Here is a 22,406-nt window from a genome sequence, read left to right as displayed (position 1 = left end):
CCTCGCCACTAGGTGTCGTGATTACTTCGTAGTAGCTGATAAACAGGTGGGAAATTAAACGCGGCGATGTGAGCCAATCCAGTACTGAGCTCTAAATATTTTAACAGCAGTACTAACTGCATCGCATTGGAAATGAGACATCAATCAGTAAACTTCACTCCTAATTGTCCAGTTTTGTAGAATGCTTTACTGACAAGGTATAATTTAGTGCATTGTTCATCAAAGGGTTTTTGTAATATTCAGTTGGCGTTGCCAGTCTATGGAATATAAATAAAAGGTTTGTTGAATTGTGGATTTTTAGCGCTTTATTTGCGTTTTAACAACCCTCTCGCCGTCTAGTCACCTTGATTTCGTTCTTTGGTGAATTTGTTATTGTCAAAATAAGCTAACAGCAACATATAAGTAAGAGAACTAAATTTTAACATTCTGAACTACAAATAAAACGCAGATTTAAGACATTAAATATAGTTACAATAGAGCAGTGATAAGGATTTGATAAATGTGAAAAGTGTGACTCTGCCTCGTAAAAAAGTGATGAATTGAATTTGCATTTTGTAATTCATTTACAATTGGTCTAAATTAGTTTATCAAATATTTAATCTTTTAATTTCGAATTAATCAACGTGAGTCAAATTAATGACTTTGTTGAATTCTCCGCATGGCGACATCACAGCTCCAATCACCTTTCAAATTAAATTAGACTCCGACATTATGATGAATACGCTGGCATTGGCTGCTCATGAGGAGGTAATAATCAACTTTTTGAAGTAATGTTTAGATATTAAAAACTTAATGGCGCTTTCTAACAACCAGATAAAAGTAAGAATTGAAAATTATAAGACATAAAAAGGGTAGCGATAACTATAACAAGAAGATAATGATCAATACCTGGAATAATTTTTAGTTGTATATACACACTAAGAAATTCGCTTATTTGATTTCTATTCCTGTATTTAACGGGCATACATCTGTATAATTAATTCAATGTGAAAAATAAGTGTTCTGGTTTCGATCGCTTTCTGGAGGCTGCACAGTTAGGTTTAGAACTTTGTAAAGGATGCGATGACCGGAGGTTTGCTTTGCCGGGACGAACAGCACCGAGGTCAGCACCCCAACCCGGACCATCTCACTCTGCCCGACTCCAGGACAACTTGGTAAGGACGCGGCTCGCCCCGCCCCCGACCTCTGCTGTAGACCAATCGCCAGCGAGAGACTCCCGTTCTTCGCGAAGACCCCGTCTGGGATCCTCTCTTTCATTGGTTGCCGGAACTGCCCATCGCAGGCTGGCCTCGCTACTTCCGCGAAGGCGCTGAGTGAGTAGAAGCTGATCGTGGAGATAAGGCTGAAGGGAGCTGGGAAGTTGATTGAATGGTCTCCTCGCTCTCTTCTAATACCTTCCTCTTGATTTGGAGCGGCTGCTCTACAACTTTGAGACTGACTGTCCTCGGCGCTGACAGGATTGAACAAGTGCATGGAGTTTTAAATTGCACCTTTACAAAGTCTCCTGATAACGGGAGACACGGAGTTGTCCCGTCGGGAGGATCACAATGAATTCCCGGGGCAATATGCGGACTTTGGGATTTTCCAAGCTGGCTACTCTTCGTCTTCGCATGACTGAGATGTTGATTTTTGCCGCGTTGCTCTGCAAAGGTAAGTGTGAAGTTCAGTGACGGTACTTATATTTTCATTAAAGAGTCGAATTGTAAGTGCGGTTGTCCTTCGGAAGCTTAAAGAGCAACATCGGCAGCGCGGACAACCTGTTCCGCGTCTCCCTTGAAATACCGATTGCCGCCATGTGATTGAAACTATTTTAATGACAGCTCTTCAGCGGCCGCCGACAGAGCAGAGCGAGTATCTGCCACAGATCTGACCGCTCTCGCTTGGGGTCCAGGTCTTGGCGTTGAAAGGACTTTCACCCCGAGGGCTGGCGCTGTCAGCGACGCCGCTCTCTCAACCCACGCGGGGACAAGATTCAGCCGGCTTTACTCACCCCCTTAGCGAGAAGCGGGAATGCTGAGCTCTGGGGGTTGTGGGGAGCCATGTCAGAGCACCTGTGTGCTTCATTCGTGAAATACCCGACTGACGCTAGTAGACGCGTTTTCAAATAAAGATATATCTGCTTGGAAATGAGGGATGCGGGGTTTGACCAGAGAGAGAGAGTAAAGAGGAATTCAGGGGATTTGGAATGAGGGTTTGACCAGAGAGAGAGAGAGAGAGAGTAAAGAGGAATTCCGGGGATTTGGAATTAGTTGGAGACAGAAATCCCGTAAGCATCCCAACAGGAACTCTTAACAAAAAGTCTCAACTTTAACACGCATAAAGTTGACCGTTTCTCAACGTTGCCCCCGATTTACCCGGCCACCATGTTTCAGAAGATGCATTGATTTCAGGATATTGATAGATTTAAAACGAAAGGCCGTGCCCACGAGTTTGCAGCGCATCGATACTCGATGTTTTGTTTTGATGGCTTTTCGGCCACTGATTCGCGCTCCTCTCCCCACACTTGGCACTAAATCGTTGCCAAGTGATGCCCTCGGCAACTCCAGCCATGGCAGCCAGTCGCGAACACCGCTAGAAGGAAGGTCAGGGTTTGTTCGGAGTTAACGGACTGTTAACGCGAGCCCAGGGAGCGATCATTTCCCAGCTGAATGGCTGTTTTGCGATCAAAGATGTGTGACATTAATTGAGCCCAGACGAGGATATAATTGCAACCAACCGAATAACGGCCGGTCCCGGCTCCTCTGGTTCCCAGATCCGTGCCGCTCTCTACTTGTATATGTGCTGTCTGTATAGTTCCAAACAGCTCGCAAAAATACTCAGTACCTGCCCTCGTGGCTGTTTATTAACGGATTCAGAGTCAATTATAAAAGCAAAATTAGTAGATCAGCAAATATTTCAAGCGATGGGCAGCCGGCGGGTTATCATTTTTCAAGGGGCTGCAAACTTTTCTATTTTTTTTAAAGTTTGCTCCCATGATTAACATTCCGCATGCAACACTATTTTTGAACGCGCTTCCCCTAACAATATATTCTTCTTCCAAGCACAGCCTGTCACAGATCCCTGCAGCTAAAGCCAATGTGATCGCGTAGCAATGGAGGATCTAATTAGAACTGTGGCAACAAACCACAGGGGTAGCGTCAAGTTATATTAAAACATCTCGTGAGCTCACTCACTCACACGCACTCACTCACTCGCACGCACTCACTCACTCTCATGCACTCACTCACTCACACGCACACACTCACGCACACTCACACTCACGCACTCACTCACTCTCACGCACACACTCACACGCACTCACTCACGCACACACTCACACGCACTCACTCACGCACACACTCACACGCACTCACTCACGCACTCACTCACTCACGCACACACACTCACACTTCTAGAAAGGCGCAAGGCTCCACTTGTCACTTTCCCTCCCGGCCCCTACCTCAGCAACGCCTCCATTAACATTTCGGTAGGTTTTTAAATTAAAATGTCCATTAGAAATCGGCCTCTTTTTGCCCCCCCCCTCCCTTTTTTCTTTCTGGAGCTGGGAAGTTCTATTCACCCAAACGTGTAATGCCCGAGGCTGTTGTCAACCGCTGAGGTGGGGAATGGTTTATGGAGGCTGTAAACCGGCCCCCCTCCGCACACGTGCGTTCTTCTTCTCGCCCCGTCTTGTTCTGTGCTTCGCCTCCCGCCACACCCACCCCTCCGCCTCCCACCCTTCTTTGGTCATTCCGCTTCCTACGCTCCCTTCTCTTTCCCCCTCTTCTCCCCGCAGTCACCCACTCCCACAAACTGAGACGCCAGTTGCATTGGCCTTCAGATTTGCGACCTTACCCAGACAAGTTCCCACGATCAATATCCCTTATTCTTAGATGGCACATTTTCTGAACAAAATGTGATGTGTGGGAGATGCTGTGGTGTTGTTGAGGTTTCTCGCCACTCCCAGGCGCGGTTTTATGATTGATGTTGGGGCTTTCAACTTCTTCAAATACCGCCACTTTCGCCCGCTCTAACCTAACACCAGTTTTCCAGAGATGGAGAAAATTGGCCTCACCTTCTGAAATGCATTAACTCTCTAAATGTGATAGGAAGTAACCAAACCGAACTGGATGTTTTTTTCTGGAAGCCTAGTCCAATACTCGATCGAACCCTGAGAGAGTCTTGTTCTGTTTTCCTCTCAGTCCTCTACCCAACTCACTGGTTTCCAGAATGTTCTGATATCTAAGCACATTTGAAGTGGTTCTTCGGAAAATATTTTGCACTTTTCTACTTGAACGTATATAGGAGATATATTTTACTTGCCTTTCCCAGTACTGTCCAGTGTAACGCACTATTTCTTGTAAACATATGGAAGGATTTACCTTTGATAATGACATTGGGGCAAATAAAAACAAAATTAATTTGAAAGTTATGCACTGAGAAATACTATTTGGAAAACACATATTGAACCTTAAAGGACCCTCTTTCAAGTTTGTCTCCAATGACCTCATTAAAAGTAAGCAATACTACATTAAAAAGAATGTCATCAATTTTTGGACAGATTCCCCCCCCCCCCCCCCCCACCTCCGCAACCCTTTTTACAATGAAATCTGGTTGGTTATCTGTCAGTATTATTTTGAGTCTATGCTAAAGTTATTGCTGCAAGGAAACAAGCAATTTGACGTGCTTAGTTTTACAACTGCTCCTCCTACCAGGCTAGTGCTGGTTGTAGTATTTGAATGATGTTTTTTAGGATGTGTGGTGTGGCATGTAGATTCCTAGCTTAATCTCATGCCTTGGATTTGGAGTTCAATATAACCAGGTACAGCTATAGATATATCGTTTTAGCTTGGAAGCTGCCTTATGAGTCCTGTGTTGAAATGGTTATCTGGGATGAATAATCCCTACAACAATTTTGATAGTATATTTCAACACTGATAATTCTGAAGAAACACCTTTCTGGTCATTTCTTGTGTTTGATATCAGTGCTGAGCACAGGTCATTTCCTGTCATGTCCTTAATAACCTTGCCTAAGTGTAATGTGAAACAGCAATTTACTTTTCCTTGACAATGCAGATTAACTCCTACCTTGGAAGAACATTCTGTACACGTGATAGTTTATTTAATTTTCTTTGCAGACATAGGTGCATGAAAATAGAAGCAGGAATAGGCCACTTAGTTCTTTGAACATACACCGCAATTCATTTAGCTTTGATTGTGGCTGCTGCTATCACTCAAGTCCACTTTCCTGCCTAATCACTATACAACCATTTATACCAAATTATTGTTACTTTTATGCTGTGCACATATGGGCATTGGATAGAGAGCGGCAGTTGTTCATTTCATTTTGCTGGGGATCAGAGTGATCCCATCAGTCTAAACTAAAGTGCCCTGATAAAAGCATTGCAGTGCTATTCTGTAATGTGCTCGACCACTCAGCTCCCAATGTCCTTATGCAACCTGAATTATTGTGCACTCTTTGCCCTTTTTCTCCTCTCTTGTTTTTTTTTGCTGAAGGCTGCAAATGGGAGGCAGAAGACTAATTTAGCCCAGCCGAAGATAAATTGTTCCTTGAAACTCCAGTCGAGCTGCAAAGTTCTTCATGCTATGCAGATTGTGGGAATTAAGAGGACCCCATGGGATAAGTAAATCTGCAGCAGAATTCAGATTACCTAGACTGATAAGGGAGCTTTCCTGGGTAAACCATATGGTGATTTCACAGACGCATAAAAATGGTAAATTGCCAATTATTTCTGATGCTCTGTTGAAGATTAATTCTATTCTCCTTATAGTACTGGGTGCTACTATTACAGAAATGAAAGATCTGATTGATCTCAGTTAAGTTGTTACTAACTTCAGAACTTACTATTACACTTTAGCATCCAGAAAAAAAACCCAGGATTTTGAAACCAACTGTACTATCACAGTTTAATGATGACAGTTAAATATGCATTTGTTCGTGATTTGTACGCTAATACACCTCTTCTTCATGCATCTATATCTATTGCACTCAAAGGTTGCTAGCATTTTTAGCATAAGCCCCTATACATCTTTTGAAAATGCAACATATTGTAGAATAATCAGATTGGACTGTTGGGTCCTGTCATTGTACAGTAAGAGTGATATTAAAAGATTTGATGCCAATGGAAAACTAGATCTGATGGATCATTCCTGTGTGTTTGGAGTTTCTCTTGAGGATTCCTAATTTTATTTCTCCCAACTACACAGTAAGATTTACAGTAAAGTAAAAATGGCCAGTTTTTCTTATATGCTATTAATTTAGAAGTTCCTCCAGTATTACAGTTTTTCAAAATCAAAAAGGACTTTCCTCTGAGTGGCTTAAGTTTAACCATAAGACCATATATGGTTATTATCGCAGCAGTGATGTGCATTTATTTTGTCAATGAATAAATGAATACGTACTAGAAGTTACCTGGTAGTGGGTGAGTGGAGGGTTATCCAGGAGTACAAGATGCGTACTGCTGATAGGAGGTGAGTGTGTTCCCAATTGCTATGTTTGCTGCAGTGGGCGTTGCCACTAAAGAAAAATGAAAAGAAATAAGAAAGAGCTAGAAAGAAGATGGACTATCCAGGGAGGCTGTGATCGAGGTTTGTTCTCTGATCCATGAAGGCTTGTAAGCACAGTCAATCAGTTGCAGTGTTTTACCAGTGGCAGAGAAGGCTGTGTAGCCACAGGGACATAACTAACGCTTTGTTTTCAAAGAGAACTCTAAACTGCAGCAAAATTGAACTGGTTCTCTCAGTACAAACATTCATCCAGTGCACCTTTGAGCGTCGTGTGACAGGACCCAAGCATATTCTTGATATAGTCTTGATGCTACACTATACTTTTTAAAGAAAGCAATGCCACTGAGGCATATGTCTCTAAACAATGATCAAGGGCTGCTTGATAATGGAGACCTTTGGTTAATACCAGATTGCCATATACTGAAAATATGTCAATACAGTCACATCCCCACTGTAAATAGTTCTTCTGTAAACCTTATTGTTGATATGTGTTTATTGCAACTGGATTAAGGAGCAGAGGCTGTCTATCATCTTTTTGTTTAACAAATTAGCCACAAGTCCTGAATCAGGAATGATCTTGATATAATTTAAAGTTATTTACACTCAGTATCCTTTATAAAGCAATAGTTAAACAACAATTCTTTATAGAAATGTATGAAAGTCAGCGTTTGCACAGAGAGAACATCTAAATTTGAAGGTGCAGAATTTATGCTGGAATTCCAGCGAGGTTTTGTTTGAATATATATACTAATCTAGTTAATTTGAAATGTTTAATCATTAGAATTAATTACTTCCACCAAAAGAGGAGGAAGTTGATACTTTAAACGCCAATAGACCATTATTTATTTGCGAATAGTTCTTTGTCATTCTGTCACATGGAATCACTGCAATAATCCAAGTTCTCAAAAGGCATCCTAACTGCTTCAGAAAATTCCACTTCATATAATACCTCATTCTTTCACAGAGAACTTAATTCTCCACTTCACTCAGTTCATATTTCTGACAACTTGCTGAAGACATACTTTTTCAGCACTCGCTTAAGTGATGCTTCCCTTCCCTTCTCAGCACGACTATTCCCGCACTTTCTCCCCAGTCCTTTAATTAATATTGCGACTGTAAATGTACACCCCACACCAGAACATCACTCCCACTTTCTATCTCCTTACTAGAGCTCATACCTTTTCCTCTATTCCCATTCATTTGCCTCTGTCTTTCATTTCCAGCAAATTTTCACTCTCTTATCTTTCACCATCCACCCCTGTCACTTTTCTTCCTCATGTTATTTTCCCAATTCCTACCCATTGTGCAAGTTGGCTAATGCACCAGAAAGGGAACAGCTCTTGTTTCTTTCCCCTTTTCCAGTCCTGATGAAGACTCTTGGCTTGAAATGTCTATTGAAATGTCTACTGTTTATTCATTTCCATAAAATGACACCTGACCTGCTGAGTTCCTCCAGCATCTTGTGTGTGTTGCTTGGATTTCCAGCATCTGTAGAATCTCTTGTGTTCATGTTTAGCTCTTGTGATTTTGCTGTAGTAGAGTATCCCATGATAGCTCACTGAAAAGTTAGCAGATAGAATTTGACAGAAAACACCTAAGGAGATATTAGTGGAGATGTCCAAAAAGTGGTGAAAGGTACAGGCTTTAAAGCAAATTGGGTAGAGAGATTTGGGCAAGTCTAGACAGGATCTAACGGGCTGAAGGCACAGTTACCAGGGCTTTGTGCTAGCATTTGTTTTTGTTTCACAGTCCTCTGTAAAGTTCATCGTGCCACTTCCGCTCTGCCAGGGATGCTTTATAAATGCTGGATGTTTTTATTCATTAATTGCATTTTTGGGATCTGGGCATCACTGGCAAGGTCAACCTTTATTTCTCAGTCCTAATTGTATCTTCATGAATCATTGCAGAACCTTTGGTCAAGACCCTTCCAAAATGCTATTGGGAAAGGACTTTGAGGATTCAGACCCCGTGGATGTGAAGAAGCAGAGATTTTTTTTACGTCAGAATGCAGTGCAACCTGGAGGGGAACCTGCAGTGTTTCCATTCTCCTCTGCCCTTGTGGTTGTCGATAGTAGAGTCCGTGGGTTTGGGCGGAACCTGTTTATCAGTGACATAAACCGCAGCCACACTGGTGATGGAGGAAATGAGTATATTTAGGATGCCAGTCAGGGGGGCTTTTTTGCCTTGTATGGCGCTGAGTTACAAGCATTGTTGGCAAGTCCGACACCTGTCGTGGAAAGGCTTTAGCGTGTGAGGAGGGTGGCTTACTGGCTGTGATCTCCTTTTGAGGTCATAACATTTATGTTAATTGAACTTATGTTCTTTGAGTCATTGACACCCAGAATATTGACAATGGAGTCACAGCTCTAGTAATATTATTGTATTTATTATGATAACAATATCATGCTTACCCTTGGCCATTAGGCTGTATGATGAGTCAACCTATAGCTGGGGAAATGAAGACACCCCTCCTGTTAGACTGTTTGAGCTAACTTATTTTTCACTCTTCCTATTCCTCTCTGCACTTGTTATGCTACTGTGACACTGTATTTCCTTTCAGATCAATAAAGTATCTATCTATCTGTCTTCTAAGTTCTCTCGAGCTGGAGATGGTTATTGTCTGACTGTGATAGGCAGAAATGTTCTTACCACATATCAGGCCCTGAATAAATGTTGAGGTCTTGCTGCTTTCAACTTAGGACTGCTCCATTTTCTTTTGATGAGGTGGAATTATTGATGCAGCTATTGAGAAGGCATGCTAGCAGCTGTATTTCATGAGTTTGAGGATCTTTGGTATGTTACCAAAGGCTAGTAAGTTTCTGCAAATGGACCGTAGAGATCATTCTAACTGGCTGTATCACTGTCTGGTACGGAGGGACCACTGCACAGGATCGAGAAAAGCTGAAGAGGTTGTAAATTCAGTCAGCTCCATCATGGGCACTAACCTCCCCACCATCAAGGAATCTTGAAAAGGTTGTTGTTCCTTCGTGCACTTGTGGCACATTGGCCGGCGGCCTTGCCATTTCTTTAGCATTTTTGCCTGTTTTTTTTTTATGAGGCCAAGCTGCTAGCTCGACGCTCAAACCAGCATGGATGGAAAGTAGGCAAGGAACCTGTGACCTCTCACCTCAGAGTCCGGGGTGGAAGCCGCTGCATGACCGGCTGGCTAAATCTTAAAGAAGATGATGCCTCAAAAAGGTGACATCCATCATTAAGGACCCCTGCTGCATAGGACATGCCCTCTTCTCAGTACTACCATCAGAGAGGAGGTACAGGAGCCCAAAGACAAACACAAAGCATTTTAGGACTAGCTTCTTCCTGTCAGATTCCTGAACAGTCTGTGAACACTACTATTTTGGTTCTCTTTTTGTGCTAACTTAATTTTTTATTGGTTATTTCTTTATGTCCTGCACTCTACCTCTGCACCACAAAACAACTGCAAAACTCACAGAGATGCTAAGTCTGATTCTGATTCTGATTGTGGTTGGCAGAATTAAAGGAGCACAGATACCTCAGAGGACTGAAGGGAAGGACAGGAGAAGACCAAGTTTAGGGAAGGGCAAGACCAAACGGGGATTTGAAAACAAGTATGATAACTGTAAAGACGTACCTTTGTTTGACTAGGAATCAGTGTAGCTCAGTGATTGCTGGGTGAACTGGAGTTGGTGTGAGTTAGTGTAGGGGCAGCAGAGCTTTGGATGAGCTCAAGTTTATGAAATAGACTTCTCCCTCCTGCTGTCTGGGAAAAGGCATTCAGGCTCTTGCGACCAGGCTATGTAACAGTTGCTTCCCCCAAGCTATCAGACTCCTCAATACCCAGAGCCTGGACTGACACCAACTTACTGCCCTCTACTCTACCTATTGTCTTGTTTATTATTTATTGTAATGCTTGCACTGTTTTGTGCATTTTATGCAGTCCTGGGTAGGTCTGTAGTCTAGTGTAGTTTTTTTCTGTGCTGTTTCCACGTAGTTCAGTGTAGTTTTTGTACTGTTCCATGTAGCACCATGATCCTGAAAAACGTTGTCTCATTTTTACTGTGTTCTGTACCAGCAGTTATGGTCGAAATGACAATAAAAAGTGACTTGATTTGAAATAGAAAATAGAATGCTGAGTTAGAATGTATCAGAATTACCAAGTACAGGCATATTAACAACTTGGGTAAAGTTTCATCAGGAGATAAGTTGAGGTCAGGGTAGGAGAGAACAATGTTACAGAGATGAAAATAGGTCAGAAGCTCATCAGGAGGTTAAATATGAAACAGGAATGTGAACATCATAAGATAAGATGAAACTTTATTTATCCCGAAGGAAATTATTGTTGCAAGGTTGCTCAGTCAGAAACATATACTTTAAAATACAAAATGTAAGCATTGAGGCATGAAAAAGAATACAGAATGTGCATTAAAAAGAAATAGTGCAAAATACAGATGTGCAATGAAACCCTGTACTTAAGGAGGAGGAGTTGTAGAGTCTTATAGTCACTGGGAGAAAGGATCTCCTGTGTTCTGTGGTGCACCTCAGTGGAATCGGTCTGTTACGAAAGGTGCCCCTCTGTATGTCCACTGTGTTATGGAGGGGGTAAGAGGGATTGTCCATAACACTCCGCAGCTTCTGCAGAATCCTCCTCTGAGACACAAGCACCAGGGAATCCAGTTCCACCCCCCAGAACAGAACCAGCCTTCCTGACGAGCTTGTTGATCTTCTTGGCGTCAGCTGCTCTCACCCTGCTTCCCCAGGAGACGACAGTGCCTTATGAGCAACTGGACTGGCAAGGAAATAGTGCATGGTGGAAGCTTTCATATTTTTGGAGGAAATTTTTATTGGTATTGTTGTATGTTGGACCAGGAAGGTGAAAGGTGATGGTGGATGAATGGAACATCATGATGCAGAAATGGAGCTAGGGGCTGGCAATGTATGTGTGGAAGCTGACTGTTTTCTGGTACCGTCACCGAGTGGTGCGAGAGGCAGGAGAGACCAGGGGTGGAGAGCACCAGGTGACTCGTTTACTGCCCCCAGCAAATCCTTGGGTTGGGTTGGCTGTTAATGCAAATGGCACATTTCCCTGTCCGTTTTAAAGCATCGAGGGCCCCCACCATCCAGGCCGTGCTTTCTTCTCACTGCTGCCGTTGGCAAGGAGGTACAGGAGTCCTGGGTTCTACACCATCAGGTTCAGGAATGGTTGTTCCCCCCTGCTATAATTCAAGTTTAATTGTCATTCAACCAAACAGGAGTACTCGTGAATACAGCCAAATGAGACAGCTTTACTATGGGGTCAAGGTCCTAAGACACATTGCCAACAGCACACAAGAACAGATTCACAGAATATAAGTGTCCTGATGCCCCTGCCCCCCCCCCACACCCCCATGACACTGCAGCTTGATGCCGAGTCCTCACTCATACAACTTCTCATCATATCAACATGTCTGTGTGGGTTGCCTACGCTAACCTTAAGAAGATGGTTGTTAATTTAATTGCCTCCTATCAAATTCCCTCTGGTGCAGGTGGTTGGTGGAAAAATAGAGGGGGAGAGCAGAGATAGATGTTTAAAAGAATATGTGAGATTGATGGCATCATTCTGAGAACTGGTTTGAGGGGTCTTCTATGCAGTAAGGAAAGGACTATGGTGTATTAAAGAGGTGAAGTAAGATCAAATTTTGAGGGAAACAAGGCTAGGTACAGGGAGTAAGCCTTATTGCATCAGTCTGTGTCCCTAAATCACTGACATCAGTCTGAACACTGCCGGTTGGCATTGATGGTTCTCTTTTTCTCAACTGTGGGTGTTCTCTGACTCACTCTCTGCTTCCTCATCGTCGTCACCATGCATCTGTGCCGGTGTCTTGTTTCAAGTCCGGGTGGTGACATTTAGAGCTCTGGTGAATGGTGCTGATCAGATTGCGGTGTGACTGGTTTCTCGTTGTGGTGTGAAGAGAGCAGATGGGACAATGTGAATAAGAAGACACACTTACGCTGTTGGTTATTGCATGCACATGACTTGCAGTGGGACACAGCATTACAGTGTGTATGACATAGCACGTCCTGAAACTCCATTGAACAACCCCTTCAGCCTCCAGTGCTTCTGCCGTCTTTGACTTCTCCCTCCTAAACAAATATGCAGAGCTGGTGAGAAAGTTGCGCAGTTCTTGTGCTTTGGACTCGCCATCTGTTCCATTCTGCAGCCTTCGCATTGAAGCAGTGTAGAATTCAGAAAACATGGGGTTTGAAATTGAATTGTCCATTTAAACTTCCTTCATGCATTACATTCTTTCTCCCACTGTGGAGCGGGTAATGTAATTTATTTAATCTTACATCCTTCACCTACATTACCAAGCAGAACATAATCTGAAATTTAAGCATTTATATCTTGCGCGGCCCGGCTCAATGCCTTTGTCCATCCTGTCCAACCTTGCACAACACCTGACAATTATTCAGAGGTTTATTAACTGTTAGGGAAAAATTTGAAGAAATATATTTTGGTAGCTCAGGTGGTAAGTGCTTTACCTTCAAAGGACTTCCAATAATTTCTGTTTTATTTTCCGGTTTCCAGCGACTGTAGTAGTTGTTGGAACTGATTATTGTTTTTCATTCTTGTTACTTTGGTTATCTTGGAAATCGTTCATCTCACTTCCACCTGTTTGTCTTTTCTTGCGTGCAGGTGGGGTTTGGAGTTTGGGGTTTGATGTTCTTGTCGTAGTCTGCACAATTTGCTTTTTGTACATGGGGTGGCTTGCCATTTGCTTGATGTGTTTTTTTCGCGTGTAGGGGGTTGATGTTTTTCTTTGAACTGCGTCCATTGTTTTCTTTGTTTCATGGCTATCTGAAGAAGACGAATCTCAGAGTTGAATTCTGCATACATACTTTGGTAATAAATATACCTTAAACCTTGAACTGTTCCATCGTTTCACTGGTGGGCAGCCCTTCTTTCGCCCTGTTCATACCCCTCACTTCACTACCCCACCCTCTCATTCTATTCCCAACTAAACACAGAATTGTTTACATAGCTTGGAGCAGACCATTGACTGAATCACCCTGCAATCAGAACACATCCATGACATTCTTCTGCTGGTTAAGTGTTGGGACTTGTCTATTTAAAATAGATAGTGATTATATTAAAATAAAGAGTTTGGTGAATATTTATTTACCAAATATTTATTAATGTTGATTTGTTGGTGTTGCTGATGGCAATGTTTTGAATGCTGCCTTTAGTTAACTCCTTTTAAGAATGAGAAATAAACTTCCTATTCAAGAACTTGTACCAAAAAATGTTTATTCTCATCTTAGTATTTTATCCAAATTTGACAAATGAAGAAAACTGTAAGGGTATTTCAGAAAGAGGATAACCTGTCCTTCAACGTGAATTATTGTCAAGTGAATAATTATTTTAGCAAATGGACTGTTCACTCAACTGGACTCAAGCATAAAATCTCTTTGTAAATGCACTTGAGGCATTTCCCAAAGAATACATCTGCACTTGATTTATTTTATTCTTGAGTGGTTTAAGCATTGCATTCTTAGAAATGTGTTTATATATAAAATATCTTCTGTTTTATTTCCGTCTTTGGACAAATGGTCTCCTATATGTTAAACTCAACTGGCTAACTGGTGGTCAAAGTGGTTAGACTTTAGCTGGCTTTCTGTGCTGAATACACAATGAACGAGCCACACAGAACGGAACAAAGAATCTCACTGTGTCTCAGTTCTCAGCTGTAAATGTGGTTATCTGAGCAAGCTTAATACAAATATGCAGTGAAGTGTATTGCATGTAAGCAGAAATAAACAGGGAAATGATCATGCACTAACTGAGCCAAATGACTCTCTGAGATTCATATAGACATGCTGACGATGAAATCTAACTTATTGATGTGCCTCTGAGACTGGTGATGTCATAACACCAAAGAGATATTAATCGTACCTTTATTGAAATTAATGCTGAACAGCAAGAAAAAAGAAGATAGGTATTTGCAAGAGACAGGTGATAGATCATTATGATGCAGTTTCACTTATAAGAAATGGTCCTCAATGTTGTATTATTTGACCACAATTGAAAAGTTACTTTTTCAGTTGCAGATCTATTTACCGTAAGGCAGGGGTTTCCCAACCCCTCGGTAAGAGTTCATGACATAAAAAACGGGACACTCACATGAAAAAGCCTTTCGTTTTTCTGAGTGAGATCCTTATTTTGCAGTTAAATATCTTAATTGTAGAAGGATAAATGATGTATGACATAATGTTTGACGGCTCTGGGCCTGTACTCGCTGGGGTTTAGAAGAATGCAGGGGGATCTCATTGAAACTTATTGAATATTGAAAGGACTAGACAGAGTGGATGTGGAGAGGATCTTTCCTATGTGGGGTGGGGGGTTAGTTTGGGCCAGAAAGCACAGCGTCGGATTAGAAGGAAGTCTCTTTAAAACAGATCAGGAGGAACGCCTTTAGCCAGAGGGAGGTGAATCTGTGGAACTCATTGACACAGGTGGCTGTGGAAACCAAGATTTTGTATATATTTAAAGCAGAGGTTGATGAATAAGGGCATCACAAGTTATGGGGAGCAGATAAGAGAACGGGGTTGAGAAGGATAATAAATCGGCAATGGTTGAATGGTGGAGTAGACTCAATGGGCTGAATGGCCCAATTCTGCTCCTCTGTCTTATGGTTAAATGCAAGGCCTATTGTTTTGTTTTAATACCTTTGCTATGACAGGGAAAACTTTGCTGATGTTTGTATTGGTTCTGAAGGAGCCATGATGATGTCAATATGTGGAAGAAACAATTGCGATGGCCCAAATGGCCTCTCCCCATTATAAGCTTTTCTTTCTATTATATATTTTTAAAAAATAATAATTTTTGATAGAATTATTAGATTTGGCTGATTGTTGCTTCTGATGTATCAACAATTCCTGCACTGATATAATGACGAGATTCCCTATCATTCTTTCAAACGCTAGTGAATACTCCCCTCAGCCTGAGATTTCTTTCTCGTCTCCCACCATGAGAAGAAGGCTGCCTTTTTAATTTTCAAATCTCTTCCTACCTTTCCTTTCGGTAAGTCCTGACGAAGGGTCTCGGCCCGAAACGTTGACAGCGCTTCTCCCTATAGATGCTGCCTGGCCTGCTGCGTTCCACCAGCATTTTGTGTGTGTTGCCTTTTTAATTTGCTGTGGCACTTGAAACTGTTGCCCCTGAAGACCCAGTGACTCTACTGCTCTCTCACAGTGACCACTGTCATCATTACTCATGGCAAACGCTGGAGGAACTCAGTTGATCAGGCAGCATCTAGGGAAACGGATGAACAGTGGAGATTTTGGGCCCGGGACCCTTGGCTGGAGGAGCATCCTTCAAGTATCTGACCTTTCAGAGTGCCTCCACGTGATGGCGATTGGTGTCACTCAGGGCAAAGCAGGTTGTTGCTGCCACTTGACTCAATGCGCATCCCTTCACCACACTTGTTGTATGGCGATTGAAGGAAACATTGCAGTAGCTCGTTGATGTTACTTTGAAAGCTTCTCCCAGTTGGACTTCCTGTATCACTCATGAAGATAAAGAGTTCTGAAGTCAAAGCAATTGGTATCGTAGCGGTTAGCTTAGTGCCATTACAGCATCAGTGACCCACGTTCAACTTTTGCCGCTATCAGGAAGAACTTTGTATATTCTCCCCACGACTATGTGCCTTCCTGCAGGTGCTCCATTTTCACCCTGCATTCCAAAGATGTACGGGTTAGTAGGTTAATTGGTCATGTGTGTATAATTGGATAGTGTGGGCTCGTTAGGCCAGAAGAGCTTGTTACTGTTCTGTATCTCAAAATTAATTTAAAAAAAATCCCACAGTGCCCCAGCTTGGAGTAAGATACCATGCTTACAATGGCTTACAATTTTTGTATTGCATACCAGGTGCCAACACAGTAGCATTGTCACCAAAGAGACTGCAGCAGCTCAGCGATCAGATCTACCACAATTTTTTTGGGCTGACACAAAAAAAGCATGCTCCTTGCTGTCCTATCCCCATTCCCCCTCCCCACCATTCCTGATCCCCAGTGGAATAGATAATGGGTAGATCATTGGGTGCTTGTTTAATGACATTAATGTTATCAGGTGTCTTTTTCACTGTTTGCAGCATAAAAGACAGTAGGACCCTCTGAGTCTCTGGTTCTTGGGGTTACTATGGAAACAGAAGCGATTTCAGCTTATAAGGGGCCAGTGCACTTCATTGCATGGGCTGTAGCTCTCCTTGTTTTCCCACATCCAATTGGCTGGACCTTTCTGCCATCACTGGGGCACCCATGCTCACTGCCTATCTATGTGGTAGGTGTGCACCTCATGTTTCTGAGTCCACCAGTGGTCAGTACAGTCCCAGTTCCAAAAGGCGTGGTCTTGCACAGTGGCAGGATGTAATGCAATTTCATTGGAGGAGATAGCAGCGTAGAACTAATTCTGCCGGAGAAGTTGGGAATTAGATTGGCTAGCTGACACCTCCACCTGCTGCAATTATCATTGAATATCTTGCAATTGATTGTTGCCTCTGTTCCTTCGATTATTGAAAATTCCCAGACAGATTAAATTGTGAACCTTGACGAATACCTGTTAAAGACAGAAAATGCTCTCCACTGGAAATGTGAGGGCTTTGAACAGTGGAGAAATAAGTAGGCTAATGTCAACAAAGGAGGCTGTCAATGCTGGAATCTGAGCAAGCAGCAATCTGCTAAGATGCGTAATGCTAACTCTAACCCCCCTCCCCCTTCCCCCCCCACCATAGATGCTGCTTGACCCACTGAGTTTTTCTGGCAATTTCCTTTGAGCTCTTGTAGGTTAATGTAAAATACCAATTCATGGACTTGATTGTGAAACTACAATTTTTTTCCAAGTATCAGTAATTTTTCCTAATTATGTTTCGCATTCTCCCAGGGATTTTCAATGAAAACGTACATTTTATGGTGATATGTTAACTTGTGCAGCCTTGAGCTTTTTTTCATGGCTTTCTTTACTTCAAGTGCCTTCCAATAATGAAATACAAACAAATTTTCAAGATTTCTTTCCTTGTGTAACCTGCAATAAACCAAGGATTGCCTCAGGAATTACATAATCCTTTTAACCCATTAGTAGTGTTAGCTCTTCTCGCTGGAGCTTTATAATTATTGTAATTTAGGCTTTCTGTAGTAAACAGATTAAAATTAATCTAAAATGGTTTAAAAATCCTTAGTGTCATGTAAGTTGAAGGTTACCACAAACCGTTTTTGTCCTAAGTATTACAAAAAGGACATGTTAATGAGAGGTGCATGAGAAGTGGCAAGGCAAGGGGAACACCCAGATGGAAATTTGACACTAGGCTTTTCATCAGTATCTCCGAAGATCTGATGACTTCATCCAATTTGGCTCTAATGGAAAACATTTGTTTTCTTCCATTTTTTTCTGTAAGTACATTTTTTGTTCCTATTGTACACCATATTATAAAGCAGAAAATTATCTCTGTCACCAAAATCCTTTCAACAGGTTGAAAAATGGAGAGGGTGAAAATATTTCACTACTTCCACAGTGCAGACACTATTCATGCATGTTAACTCCTTGTACTGTGTGACTGAAGGCTTTGTGTTAGGAGCTGTAAAGGATCTTTTGATAAATGGATATGCTGTGTTAACAACACAAAGGGTTGAAGGTCAAGCAGACTATGAGATGCTGAGGCTGGGAACTGTGCAGCAGATAAGTATTGGCCCGTTGGACACACTCCTCTCCATTGAAGCTGCCACTGTTCCGGCTATCATTACACTTGAAAGTTTCAGTTAATTGACATAGTTAATATTTTAGCTGGGAACTTATTCCGTATATATACTACTCTGGAATGAGATGAAAGGAAGGCACATCTTTTAAGCATATTGCTCAAGACTGGTAGCTTTTTATACCCTTGTTCTGTAGTTCTGCCTCATTGTCTGCAATGAAATAACATTATAGATCCCTTCCAGCATATAAAAAATCCCTAAGCACAAGAAATTCTGCAGATGCTGGAATTTCAAAGCAGCATACACAACATTTTGGAGGAACTCAGCAGGTCAGGCAACATATACAGAAATGAACATATAGTCGACGTTTTGAGACCCTTCAGGACTGGAAAGGAAGGGTGGGGGGTGGATGCTAGACTAAAAGGGTGGGGAGAGGGGAAGGAGACCTAGTTGTAAGGTGATAGGTGAAGACAGGTGGGTGGGAAAGGTAAAGGGAAAGGGCTGGATAGAAAGGAATCTGACCGGAGAAGTGAGTGGACCATAGGAGAAAGGGAAGGAGGAGGGGCACCAGGGGAAGGTGATTGGCAGGGGAGATGAGGTAAGAGGCTGGAGTAGTGAATAAAAGCAAAGGAGGGGAGGGACATTTTGGAAGTAGAAACTGTGTAGTAGGAGGAGAGGAGATTGCTGACTGTGCCTGAACTGAAGTTCTGGAATTATCCTCATAAATGCCGTTTTGGAATCTGTTCAAAATAACATGTTTAAATGAATGAAGACAAATTTAATATTGACGTGCAAAAAAAAAACTGTGCTCCAATAAGGTGATTATGTTTATGGTAAGAAAAGTGCAAGGGGAAGCAGTGTGTTTGTGTGAGGGACAACAGGACACTGTGGAGAGGGAGGGGGAGTGCGGGCTGTCAGAGAGTGTGCATGGCTTAAGGAATGAATGCTCTTTCTCATCTACATCTGTCTTGAGATCATTGACTGCCAACTCAGCACACACAACATTCTCAATATCTGACCCTGCTCACCCCACCACTCCTCCCCACCCCCCACCAGCCTGATAATCCCTTCTAGGTTGGATTAACAGCTTCACAGTGAATTAATTCTAAGATCACTGGTCTAGTTCAATGAAACAACATGTTTTTACTTGTATTAACATTTCATCCTTGTGTTTTAGGAGCTATCCCAGATCATATAAAATCTGATGACAAAATGCATTTTCTTTACTGGGTGTCTTTTGACGTGATTTTTATAAAATCCTCTTTTTGTATCTGATTTATGTTTTCTTCTAAATGGGAAGTGGTGCCAGGTTTTTTTAGTGTGTGGCTACAAGTTGGGTGATGTAAATCAGCAGCTGGTTTTATTATCAAGGCAAAACTTATTTAAAAAACAAATTTATTTTGAGTAATGTGTCATTAAATTGTTTAAATCCCCCCCCCAATTGCATTGAGCATAAATAATATCCTTTTGCACTCTTGATTTCTCCAGCCTTTCTGTTATTGATTTTATTGTGTGTATGTGGTGTTTAACCAACGTGGGTGAGCCACTCTCCCTCTAATTAAAATAGGAGCATCATTTGCATTGAGAGAAGCTCTTGATGTGCCTTAATCGAAGTATGTGTTATCTAAACTCCATCACCACAGGCCCATTGAGAAATGCCATTCTTTCATTATGCTCATATATTGTATGTTTCATCTTTCACGGTGACCTTCAGAATATCTCAATTAAAGTCCATCACCTCATTTACATAATTGATTTAGATCCTTTTGAATTCTTTTGGCCTCACCTTATTTCTTTTGTCATCAGCAAGTTTTATAATACTGCACGAGCTTTTCAAAATGTTGTACAAATCCACATTGCAAGCATCAGGCAATAAATGTCGGGCATAAGACTGCAGAACTGTGTGGACCATTGTCTATTCATCATCTCTGTTCTACTGCCAACACAATTAGCAATTCCCTCATTATGTGGAAGCATGTTAATTACTCAAAACTGAAAGTGAGAAAGTTTATCAAGTGATCAGGGGAAGTCCAAGTAGATTATATTCACTGGATGGTATTCCTATCAATCTAATTATCTCCAATTTTCCCCATTTTGCTCCGAAGCTATTATAGGAATATTCTTCTTATCTGGTAAAATGTTGTAATTTTCCCCCATTATTTCTATTACTTAACATTTTTCAGTAACATCTTGTATCAGTATAATCCATTAAATTTTCAGGATTGAAAGCAGCAATTCCAAAAAGTCTGCCTTTTTCCTTTGAACTTGTTGGATTCACAGCCATTCCCCATCTGTCCAAGAACTTATCAAAATAAGTTAAAAAGTTAGCAAAGTTTATATGTAGTTTTAATATTCTCACTTAGAAAACTTCAACATTTTAAAATATGATGTTAGAAATTTCTCAACATGATACGATTTGGTGGATAGCTCCAAAGTAATTTCCTGCATTAGGGAGAAAAAATATCTAGTTCGTGACAAGTATTGAACTTTTTTGGTTCACTGCCATTTGTGCTTGAGGTCAAAAGATTTAAACATTTTACTCTGCTGCAGATAAATGGACTTCTCTTTTGATGAGAATCTGTGTGTTGTGCAGTCTTTGAAAGAAGCTAGTCGGTTTGATGCCAGATACTTCTATCTTTATTTTAAATTCAAGTGCCATTGTTAAGATGGCGCCAATGTGAGATGACTCTTAGTGTGCAGCTCTGATGGGAAACATCAAATATTTCCGTTACAGCTGAAATCCACAGTCACAGCCATGGACACTTCAGTAAGCAACATCATTTTACGATGCTTAAAAAAATCAATCGATACTCAAAATTGATGGATCCCGGATTGCAGACTCGGGTCATGAGTGCAGATTCCTCTTTGAAAGAATGGAAACAGGCATTTAACACCAGTCTACAGGTTTCATTGAAACACAGAAGCTTTAGGCCCGCACGCCCAACTATCCTGCTGGTGAATGCACAGTTCCTGGAAAATAAACCTGAATATCTCAGAGCAAGATTGTTGCACCAGAGGGACATCAGGGACTGCTGTGTACTTTACTTCACAGAAACATGTCTATCCACGGCCATTTTGGATGCTGTACTTCAGCCCAATGACTTCTCCATTCTCTGCAAAGAAAGGACAGCTTAGTCTTTTGAAGGTAGATGAGCTGGAGTGTGCTTTAATGATTAAGACATCAGATGAGGAGGCTCTGTCTCAGTCCTGCTCACCTGATCTGGAACGTCTAGCAGCCAAATGTCATCCTTTTTATCCACAAGGAAGTTTTCCAAGATCATCCTGGTAGTGGTGTATGTCAGGCAGGCACTGGAGTAGCTGGGCTCTGTAATCATCAGGCACAAAGCAGAGAACCCTGATGGCTTCCTAATTGTTGCTGGAGATTTCAACCAGTTTGATGAAGTCTCTGGGCAACTACTTTCAAAGTTTCACCTGTGGAATCGCGGGAGGCAACACACCTGACCATTGATATGCTTACCGTGAAATCCCACACACACACCTGGAAATTCTGATCACCTGGCTGTACTTCTATGACCAGCATATAGGCAGAAACTGAAAACTGCAGCTCCAGAGGTGAGGACCACGAAGGAATGGACAGGGAGGCAGAAGAGCTCTTACAGGACTTCTTTGAGACAGTGGACGGAACAATATTCAGGGACTTCTCTTCGAGTCTGAATGAATATGCCACAGTTGCCACTGACTTCATCAAGACCTGAGTGGATGAGTGTGTGCCTTTGAGAATATATCAGAGATACTCAATCAAAAGGCATGGATGAATGAAGAGATTCGTCGCCTGCTGAGGGCTAGATCTGTGGCATCCAAGACTGGTCATCCAGAAATATGCAGGAAATCAGGTACGACCTATTGAAGGTTATTTTAACAGTGAAAAATTAATTCTGATTGAGGTTAAAGATGGAATTGGATGCACGTCAGCTCTGGCAGGGCTTGCAGGCCAATGCTTCTTTCAAAGCAAAACCTAACGTCATGAATGGTTGTGATGCTTCACTCCCAGATGATCTCAGCATCTTTTATGCTGACTTTGAAAGGGAGAATGAAGCTACACTTGTTTGAGTCCCTGCAGCATCTGGTGACCCTGTGATTTCTATCTCAGGTACAGACATCAGAACATCTTTCAAGAGGATGGATCCTTGCAAGGGGTCAGGCCCTGATGGTGTACCTGGTTAAGGCACTGAAAA

General features: G+C 41.9%; 1 protein-coding gene across 2 annotated transcripts in view; it reads left to right on the top strand.

Moving 5' to 3' along the window:
* Positions 1 to 1,518: 1,518 nt before the first annotated feature.
* Positions 1,519 to 22,406, top strand: part of si:dkeyp-14d3.1 (transmembrane protein 132C) — a 1,066,091-nt gene continuing 1,045,203 nt past the window's right edge. For both annotated transcript variants that reach the window (XM_059988236.1, XM_059988235.1), the window contains exon 1: positions 1,519 to 1,650. In XM_059988236.1, the coding sequence (XP_059844219.1) occupies positions 1,548 to 1,650 (103 nt within the window). In that variant the 5' untranslated portion in view covers positions 1,519 to 1,547. The remainder of the gene's footprint in view (positions 1,651 to 22,406) is intronic.

This window comes from Hypanus sabinus, chromosome 13, assembly GCF_030144855.1.
Source record: "Hypanus sabinus isolate sHypSab1 chromosome 13, sHypSab1.hap1, whole genome shotgun sequence".
Taxonomy (NCBI): domain Eukaryota; kingdom Metazoa; phylum Chordata; class Chondrichthyes; order Myliobatiformes; family Dasyatidae; genus Hypanus; species Hypanus sabinus.
Note: the sequence above shows the minus strand (reverse complement) of the source record. Positions and strands in the feature narration are given on the sequence as shown.